General features: G+C 33.3%; 1 protein-coding gene and 1 long non-coding RNA gene across 2 annotated transcripts in view; one reads left to right on the top strand and one right to left on the bottom strand.

Annotated features, from left to right (window-relative positions):
* Positions 1 to 10869, top strand: part of LOC107553777 (leucine-rich repeat serine/threonine-protein kinase 1-like) — an 89558-nt gene that overhangs the window by 55954 nt on the left and 22735 nt on the right. The window contains exons 23-24 of the mRNA XM_016236084.1: positions 3814 to 4011; positions 6787 to 7064. Of these exons, the coding sequence (XP_016091570.1) occupies positions 3814 to 4011; positions 6787 to 7064 (476 nt within the window). The remainder of the gene's footprint in view (positions 1 to 3813; positions 4012 to 6786; positions 7065 to 10869) is intronic.
* LOC107553813 (uncharacterized) lies at positions 271 to 2342 on the bottom strand. Its single transcript, XR_001604995.1, has 3 exons — positions 2116 to 2342; positions 1921 to 2022; positions 271 to 733 (listed from the first exon to the last, which is right to left on the bottom strand). It is a non-coding gene; the product is annotated as an uncharacterized lncRNA (long non-coding RNA).

Raw genomic sequence — 10869 nt, 5'->3', positions numbered from 1 at the left:
CTCCTTTTGAATTGGACTTTGAGCTTTGTAACTTCGCAGATATTTATAAAGTTGAAAAAGTGAAAAAGCATAATAGGACCTCTTTAAAGTAGCCCAATTCCACAGGAAAACCACGGACTTGGCAACACTGCAGAATGGGGAGGTTAATGTACATTTTGAGTGCTATGAAAGGTTGTCAGACTTTATAAGCTGTGGTTTTACAGCCGCACATCCCATCGTTATGATTTTCCCTTTAGATGCGTCACACTCTGCTAGTTTCTGCCTTTCTCTGACCCTGAAGGCCTCGCACCTCTTCTGTCTGCCGCTCCGTCCGCTTCCCTGATCCTGACAAACGTCTCCCAACTCTTTCTGATGCGCAGTTGGTCATAACTCACACTGCGAGTGAGAGTCTGCTTGGTTTGCAGGTTTCTCTCCGTCAGCAGCGTTTGATGTTGACTGTTTCTCCGTCGTCCGCGTTCACTGCTGTTTGAATTGGTCTCTCAGCAGATTTATTCCCTCCCGCTCATTCGAGAGGTTTCTTTGCTATGAAGACGGCTACTAAATCAAGACATTAACTTTTATGACACAAAGTTTATCTTCCTCATGAATTCCAGACATTTCTTGTTCAAGGTTTGCTGTGTTTTGTCGAGTGCATTCATGCACTGGAGGTTTATGGTCTGTAAAGTGGTGCCCTATGGTAACCAACGGCAACAGCGGCTGGCATCTGCCCTTTGGAAGCTTCTAGAATCCTCATCTGCTCTTGTGGAAAAATACAAACAATCAGTATACAAGAAAAGAAAAAACCTCTGGCCTGTTTATTTTATTATAAGTACAGTACTGTAAGAACATTTATTAAATAAATAAATGAAACTAGTCAATATTTTTGACCTTTTGGCAGCAGATAAATACAATTAAAATATATAAAATTGATTTAGCAAATAAATAAATATAATGAAATATATCTGAGATGTAATTTTTATATTTAAAATGAACTATTGAATAATTTTTATACTTTCAGTTTTCATTTTAAAGTTTTAGTAATTTTATGTGCTTTTGTGATTTTGTTTTCTTTTCTTTTTTATTTAGCTTTTATTTAGCAGTTTTTAGTACTTCAACTTAATCTTAATTTATTTCAGTAATTCAGTATTTTTTTAGATTTTAGATTCGTTTTTTTTCCATCTAATTTTTATATTTTATTTTATTCTATTTCAGTTGACGACGAAGATTTTAAAAAGTTTGAAGTTGTAAACCCAGATATAGATGCAGAGAGAGACTGATAATATTTGTAATATACAGTAGATGGATAATTAGATATTAGAAAGAAAATCTTAATTGCGATAAAAAATATTTACAAATATAATTTTCAATATGTTAAAGGTGCGTTTGTTAAGATATTAAATGGCTTTAATTTTTGGTTTCCACCGAAAACAAATTTTCAATCTAATTTTTTATATTATTTTATTTTTTCAGTCAACAAGAAAAGTTGTAAACCCAGATATAGATACAGATAGAGACTGATAAGATGTTTCAGTATACAGTAGATGGATCATTAGATATTAGCAAGAAAAGCAAGAAAAATATTTAAAATCACAATTCATTGTGCAAATATAATTATGGCATCAAGGCCATTGTATTGATTTAAATGCAAAACATGTCAACAAAGCAATACGCCTCAAAGTCATGCATTGGAATATGACATGAATATGATTTAAAAGCAACAATTTTAATAAGTAATAGCATTTATTATTAATACTAATCACACATTTTACCAATTAAAGAATAATACCAATTAATATGGTCCATTAGTCTAAAGGTGATATTTTACTTTATGTAGACTTGCTATTTAACCTTCAGATTTCAGAGTCGGATATATCCACTTTATAAAAGAAGATTAACATTACATTTCTCTGAACTACGAAGTCTGTTAGGAAGAAGCATTACATGTAAGAGGATTTTCATTGCAGATTTGATTTCAGTTCATGTTTCTGCCGTTTGTTTTGGAGCAGGAGACGATACAGTGAAGACGTCATAAAACACCTTGGCCTAAAAAAAACCCAAACACACTGACGTTAGTATAGATCATGATTTATGTGACTAGGAAACGCTGTCGGTGCAAACTGGCCTGAAGTAGCAGACCTCGGTTCTCAGGAGTCGGTTGTTGAGTTTGAGCGGAAATCACCAAAGCCTGGTGGTCCGTCAGCCAACGGATCATAAATCATGTCTGTATAGCGTCCTGGATCCCCAAAAGCATGTTCAACTCCTTTCAGCAGCATTCAGACTCCTTGCGTATTATTTCAAGCTACTGTCGTGGCATTAAACAAGTTTTTAGTGCGATGTGTGACGCAGCGGGATACGATCTGCAGTCGGACTCATTAGGAGTTTAACCCCAGACCAGCTCTGTAAGTACATGCCAGTAACCAGAGCCAGTACAAACCCTGCAGCTATAAATCAGAACATTTATTTTCAGGTCAGGGAACAGTTACGAGTTTCCTCTTTGAGGTCTCAGACTGGACTGGACTTTTTATTTTAGCTCTTAATGAGAGAGGTCAGTCTGTGTTACGTAAAAGCTGAACCTTGACAGCTGCTCTTTTAACCTCACAGTTTGAGCTGCCGGACACATCCAGAGAAAGCAATCAATATACAAGAAAATCCTCTGGCCTTTTATATTATTATTATTATTATTGTAAATACAGTACAGTAGCAAACAAAATGTACATTTTTTCTTTTTTTTTTTTTTTTTTTACTTTTTTTTAGCAAATAAATAAATATACTGAAATATGTGTTTCATGAAATATAATGAAATACAAACGTACCTAGATGGCAACAAATAAATAAAAATAAACATGTATAAAAATACATTTACATATTCATGTTTCACATGTACTCATTTAGCAAATAAAGTAATAATATATATATATATATATATATATATATATTTAGAATTTCATGAAATACTGTATATATTCACATATTTCATGAAACAAAAATAAAAAATGTAATGAACTACATGTTCATTTTTGCCACAAATAAATAAATAATGTACTTTTTATTTTTACATGTGTTCATTTAGCAAATAAAGTAAAAAATAAAATGTATATAACATTTCATGAAATAAATTCAAGTATTTCATGAAAGAAATAACATAACATTTAATGAACTACATATGTTAGTTTTGGCAACGACAACAAAAAAAAGTAAAATAAGAAATGTACATTTATTCATTTTTACAATTATTCATTTAGCAAATAAATAAACATCCTGAAATAAGTAGGATTATATATGTAAAACATTTATTCATTTAGCAAATAAAATATAATGAAATATGTATATTTGTATAGTATATACAATATTTCATTAAAATGAATGTTTAATAAAGTCCATTTGGGAAAACGCACACACACATATATATACAATATATATATATATTTCTTTTTTTACATGTATTCATAAATAATATAATAAAATGTGTATGTTATGTTATGATTGTTTGTTTGTTTGTTTGCTCAATGAATTCATGTAAAAATAAGTTCTATCACTTGTTTTGTCATTCAAAGCAGTTATGTAAATACCATAGTACATTTACTGTATATGGTTCCATGGAATCAATGTAGGGTGGAATTAACATCTGATGCCATCATGTTATGCGTTATCACAGAGAAACAGTAATTTTCCAATACAGAGACTGAGGTGGATTCGCATGCTGATGTGAGCGTATGAATGTGATGGTGTTTGCTCTCATTATGGATAATTATTCCATGACCTGAGGTGAGAGTCGGAGCTGCTCTCTTCAGGCCTGCAGCTGAATAACAGCGTGTTGAACTGCTCTCTACACAGACACCATGATGAAGCACCTGCAGTCGATGGACGCGGCCCGCAGCTTCTCGGAGTTTCGTCAGGAGGCCAGCATGCTCCACTCCCTGCAGCACCCGTGTATCGTGGCTCTGGTGGGCATCAGCATCCACCCGCTCTGCTTCGCCCTGCAGCTGGCGCCGCTGGGCAGCCTCAACACCATCCTGGAGGAGCGAGCCAAAGGTGTGACGCATGGACATAAGCACAGGAATTAGCCTGTCTTTGTCTGTGTTTGCATAAAACATCGCCAAACATATAAAGATCAGCAATAATGATCATGCAACAATATAGTATTATTTATTATATATACATTTTTATTTGAAAGTAAAATATTACTTACGAATATTAAAGATTTTAAGAAAAAACTTTGGCCTATGTTTTATTATTAAAATACAGTGTATGTATATATAAATATATATTCATTATATATATATATATACATGTATTTATTTTATACATTTATATTATAATACATTTTTGATGGCTTTTATGTATGTATGTATGTATGGATTACAAAAATATATAATATAATTAAATATATATAATTTTTTTTATTTTTTTATTTTTTTTTCTTTTCTTTGCGTTTATTCATTTGGCAATAAATAAATATAATAAATATCATAAATATGGCATCAAAAAATAAATAATATAAATATATACAATAAATACATGTGTATACATTTACATTTTATACATTTTTACATGTATTCATTTCATTTAACTAATAAAGAAGTAAAAAAAACTATATAAACTATGTAAGATTTAATACAATGCATATTTTCCTTTTGACAACAAATAAATAAAAAATGTAAATATAATAAATAAATGTAAAAATAAATTAATTTGTTCATGTGTTCATTTAGCAAATAAAAAAGAATAAATATCTATAAAATGTAATAGTTCTCATAATATTAATAACATTTAATTGTAAAATAAATGCCACTTCTGAACATTTATGAATGTTTAAGCAGTCCAAAATTCTATAATCATTTAGATTATATATATATATATATAATATATACTTTTTTTTATTATATATGTATACATTTACATTTTATAAATTTTTTACATGTATTCATTTCATTTAGCTAATAAAGAAGTTTAAAAAAACTATATAAACTATGTAAGATTTCATACAATGCATATTTTCCTTTTGACAACAAATAAATAAAAAATGTAAATATAATAAATACATTTAAAAATAATTTATAATTATTTTTAAATAATAAAGCAAATAAAAAATAATAAAGCAAATAAAAATCTATAAAATGTAATGGTACTCATAATATTAATAACATTTAATTGTAAAATAAATGCCACTTCTGAACATTTGTGAATGTTTAAGCAGTGCAAAATTCTATAATCATTTAGATTTATATTTATATATGTAAAATTTGTAATTATATATATATATATACAGTGGGGCAAAAAAGTATTTAGTCAGCCACCAATTGTGCAAGTTCTCCCACTTAAAAAGATGAGAGAGGCCTGTAATTTTCATCATAGGTATACCTCAACTATGAGAGACAAAATGAGAAAAAAAATCCAGAAAATCACATTGTAGGATTTTTAAAGAATTAATTGGTAAATTCCTCGGTAAAATAAGTATTTGGTCACCTACAAACAAGCAAGATTTCTGGCTCTCACAGACCTGTAACTTCTTCTTTAAGAGGCTCCTCTGTCCTCCACTCGTTACCTGTATTAATGGCATCTGTTTGAACTCATTATCAGTATAAAAGACACCTGTCCACAACCTCAAACAGTCACACTCCAAACCCCACCATGGCCAAGACCAAAGAGCTATCAAAGGACACCAGAAACAAAATTGTAAACCTGCACCAGGCTGGGAAGACTGAATCTGCAATAGATAAGCAGCTTGGTGTGAAGAAATCAACTGTGGGAGCAATTATTAGAAAATAGAAGACATACAAGACCACTGATAATCTCCCTCGATCTGGGGCTCCACGCAAGATCTCACCCCGTGGGGTCAAAATGATCACAAGAACTGTGAGCAAAAATCCCAGAACCACACGGAGGGACCTAGTGAATGACCTGCAGAGAGCTGGGACCAAAGTAACAAAGGCTACCATCAGTAACACACTGCACCGCCAGGGACTCAAATCCTGCAGTGACAGACGTGTCCCCCTGCTTAAGCCAGTACATGTCCAGGCCCGTCTGAAGTTTGCTAGAGAGCATTTGGATGATCCAGAAGAGGATTGGGAGAATGTCATATGGTCAGATGAAACCAAAATAGAACTTTTTGGTAAAAACTCAACTTGAGGAGAAAGAATGCTGAGTTGCATCCAAAGAACACCATACCTACTGTGAAGCATGGGGGTGGAAACATCATGCTTTGGGGCTGTTTTTCTGCAAAGGGACCAGAACGACTGATCCGTGTAAACGAAAGAATGAATGGGGCCATGTATCATGAGATTTTGAGTGAAAACCTCCTTCCATCAGCAAGGGCATTGAAGATGAAACATGGCTGGGTCTTTCAGCATGACAATGATCCAAAACACACCGCCCGGGCAACGAAGGAGGGGCTTCGTAAGAAGCATTTCAAGGTCCTGGAGTGGCCTAGCCAGCCTCCAGATCTCAGCCCCATAGAAAATCTTTGGAGGGAGTTGAAAATCCATGTTGCCCAGCGACAGCCCCAAAACATTACTGCTCTAGAGGAGATCTGCATGGAGGAATGGGCCAAAATACCAGCAACAGTGTGTGAAAACCTTGTGAATTAATTCAGCAAATAATTTAATAATCTGCTATTCTTTAGATCTGCATCACTTATAACTTTTTCAGAGAATAGCAATTTTTTTGGCATGAAAATTTGGACTTTTAATTGCATCAGACTAGTGAACAAAGCCTTAATAGTTTGCAAAAAAAATTAAGAAATCTGTTATCATAATGGGTTTGTGTGACTGAAGTTTGCATCTGTCCTCATTGCCTGATGCTCCTCAGGTTCTCAGTACGTGCCGCTGGGTCACATGCTCACCTTCAAAGTGGCCTATCAGATCGTCACAGGCCTGGCGTATCTGCACAAGAAGAACATCATCTTCTGTGACCTCAAGTCCGACAACATCCTGGTGTGGTCTCTGGAGCTGGAGGACTCGGTCAACGTCAAGCTGTCCGACTACGGCATCTCGCGCCAGTCCTTCCACGAGGGAGCGCTGGGGGTCGAGGGCACACCCGGCTACCAGGCTCCCGAGATCCGGCCCGGCATCGTCTATGATGAGAAGGTACCGAGAGGCCCGGACTGATCTGATGAGTTTGATTTGCTGTCAGACAGCCTCCCTTAGTGTGACAACAAAGGTCAAAGTCTGTTTGCTGCCTCAATTCAAACTGAATTCAGATTCAGAGGATACAGTAAATGCTTTCTCAATATCTAGTCTTTAAACTCCCATCACGGTCATTTAAAGCTGGTTAACTGTTAGCTTTCACATAGGGTTGTGACGGTGAGGAAATTTTAATTTACGACGGTTAATCGACGAGTGACAACACCGGTAATACCGGTCTCACCGTTGGGGTGGGGGGTTAGTTCGTTTGAGTTTCCCTCTTTTCTTGGCTTTCAAATAGCTTGAAAAAGCGCTATGCGCGTTTTACTTTCACTTTCAAATTAGGGGCAATTCAGCGTTGATTCAATTCAAGCAACAACAACTTCAAACTCAGAACTTTTATTAACAAAACAAATAAAAATACACCATATAGGCCTATGCCTAATAAAATAACAAATTACTTGGGCTACACAAAGTTTAAATAGGTATATAAAAATCAGCAAACACTGTGGAACCAAATAAATAAGAAACATAGAACGTTTATTAGCAAAACGAATAAGAAAGCTTGGAGGCACGGCAAATACACCTTGATGTAAAATAAAATTAAATACACAAAGTTTAAATAAAGTAATCAGCAAACACTGTGAAACCAAATAAATAAGAAAGGAATGTTTAAAAAAACTTCGTCAATAGGCTTTTCAAAATCTAAAATATTGCCAAACAGGCGCTTTTGGATTTCCTTTCTAAACAGTCTTCTGCATCGTCTTGTCTTTCTCACCTCACTCTTGTCAGTCAGCTCGACTCACTCTCCTCACGTGATAAATAAAATCTGTCTCCTGTCGTTCGCGCACGGTTCGGCACGCTGCATTGAGCGTTTAGTTTTTAAAAGTGTCTGTCCTCTAACTGAACTAGGCTAAATTATTTTTGTTACTATAAAAAAATCTATCCGACGGTGGGGGGCGGTGCCGCGGTAGGCAAATGATGTAACCGGTGTTGCGGCTTAACAACGGTATAACCAAAAACACCGTCTATCGCAGCAAGCCTACTTTCACATTGATACCAGAAAGTGATGTTAATATGACTATATGCAAAGTACTGTTTAGATGGAGGAATTTCAATGCAGGAATTATACTGTTATGCATAACTAGAAGTTTCAATAGAATGATTTAGACAACTTTACAGCACAAATAAGACACATTATTTATGAAATAATTCATACAAACATCACATGTCTGCTTTTAAGCTCGCCAGTGCATTTTATTTTGTGTTTTATACTTACATTTATTCATTTGACAGACCCAGATTGACTTTTCTCCCATTATTATTGATACTGCTACTTTAGTATTATTTATAGCATTATAGTATTTATTAATATTTTAAATTAGCTTTTATTTTTAAATTAAGTTTTGGTTTTATTTCAAGTTTATCATGCGCTTTTATAATTTTAGTTTTTTTAGATGTACTGTATTTATAAATATTTATATTTAATTTTCATTTATTTTTATTGTAGTACTTCAATTTATTTATTTGATTTGACTTTAGCTTTATTTGAATTACCGAAAGTTATTTGTAATATATTTGGCTATCATTTATGCTTATATGTTCAGTTTTCATTTTGTTTTAGTAATTTTGTTAGTTTTTTTATTATTGTTGTTTTTTCCTTAGCTGTCATTTATTTTAGTGTCAATGTTAGTCTTAGTAATTTTAGTACTTCATCTTAAACTTATTTATTTGAATTAGCTGCTAATTTTTATTTTATGTTTTTTAAGTTTATATATATACTGTATATATAATATTATTTATTAGTATTTTGAAGTAGCTTTTATTATTATATTTTTTTGTTTTATTTTAATTTAGTTATTAGTAATTGTATTATATTTATTTATAATTTATAATTATAATTTATACTTTGTTATTATTTTTTTAATTGTTTTTTTTTTCTTAGCTGTAATTTTTTTTTTTTTTTTTTTTTTTTAATTTTTTTAGAACTTCAACTTATTTATTTGAAATAATTGCCAAGACAGCATTATGTAATTTTCATTTAAGTTAAGGTTTTTATATTTGTTTTTAGCTTTATTTTAATTGCTATAACAATTTTAATTATTTCAGTTAAACATGATTTGTAGTAGTTTTAGTTAACATTTCCAATACTTTGGCTATCCAGTATTATATTGTACTCATGTAAATAACTGTGCATTAGTGTCAGCTGATCGTGATTTCTGCTTGTTTTTCCAAACTGAGGCACAGGTTGAAATGACGTGTGGTGATCAACAGCACGTCACCGCATCTGTCAATAGAGCTTAACTTGTTTCGCACCCAGAACGATTCAATCGTGAATCTGAGAGCGCTGTGCCTTCAGGCCGCTTGGAGAACATTTCTGTCTCCATTTCAATCTCTTTCGTTGAGATTGCATGTGCCTCCCTTGCCTGTCGACATCCAGGGATTTCCCTTCAAAGACGGATCTGAGATCCAGTGAGGCTTTTAGGGCAGTTTGCTGAGTTTGTGTGGATCGCGTCCAGCAGAACAGAAAGAAATCTATTACCAAGTTTCTAATGGAATTTATGATCATGTTTCCACAACGTTCATGCGGTGTCACAAGAGAACGACAGATGTTGTAGCTTGCTGTGTATCCTCCCGATCCAAATGTCCTTTATACAGGACAAATTTGTTTTAGATTTTTTTGTTCCTCAGGGATTTTTAGGTCCAGATAGACGTTTTTCCGTGTATAGTTTTTGGGTGGAAATCTATAGAATCTGCAGAAACATGATTTTGTTTTCCAGTAAACTGATATAAACGCACCCAATGCACCCTGACTTGTTGCATTCGGCAACACAAGAGCTTGTGATTTGCACACATGCTTTCCGGTTTTGTGTAGTATTGCATCAAACAGTAAGTAGGTGGACTGTGGGCAACTGTAGTGAAGTCTGAAGCAGAAAATCCTTCACAAAAGACAAGAACCGCATTGAGTTATTTTTTTTATCCTTTTTGTTTATTTGAAAGATGGAAAAAAATATTGTTCAATGCCAGGAAGTATGCATTTAAATTTTCAGTCAAATTGTTATGCTTAAAATATATTTTGTAATGGGGAAAATTTTTCAAAATGGAAATTAAAAACATCAATTGCTTAAGCTAATATAATAGTGAAGATCTGTGAGTATTTTATTTTATTATTTTTATTTAATTTTTGTCCGACCAAATGTTGTGCAGCCTAAGAATACAATTCTGAAATTCAAAAAAATTAATTTTCATTCAAATTGGTTACAGATATATTTATAGATATCGGAATATCTGGGAGTACTTTGTTATTTTATCTTATTTATTTATTGTTTTGTCAGACCGAATGTGGAAGGTTGTGACAGTATAATTTAGGTGGCCTAAGAAAAAAAATATATATATATACATTCCGTTTTTTTTAATAGGGTTGCAAATTAGAAGCATTTTCAGTGCTCTCAGACTTTTGGACCCTACTGTGTTTCATGGAAGACAGAAAGTCATACAGGTCCTTGAATATAAACCAGCAGGAATCATTCAGTGGTGTTTCTCCTAGTCTCCTAAGAGGCATTTTAATTCATCAGTGATTAATGTCATTGCTAATCAAATCATTAGCGTGATAGCCTTTTCATGTGAGATATCTGGACTCAAGATAGATTGAGAGTAAAGAGTCTCTGTAGATCCTGTGTGTGTGTGTGTGTGTGTGTGTGTGTGTGTGTGTCTCCATTTCAATGGAGTGAGAGTGTGTGTGTGTGTGAGTGAGTGAGTGTGTGTGTGT

Source organism: Sinocyclocheilus grahami, unplaced genomic scaffold, assembly GCF_001515645.1.
Source record: "Sinocyclocheilus grahami isolate Dianchi unplaced genomic scaffold, SAMN03320097.WGS_v1.1 scaffold481.1, whole genome shotgun sequence".
In the NCBI taxonomy this organism is placed as follows: domain Eukaryota; kingdom Metazoa; phylum Chordata; class Actinopteri; order Cypriniformes; family Cyprinidae; genus Sinocyclocheilus; species Sinocyclocheilus grahami.
This window is presented reverse-complemented; position numbering and strand designations above follow the sequence as displayed.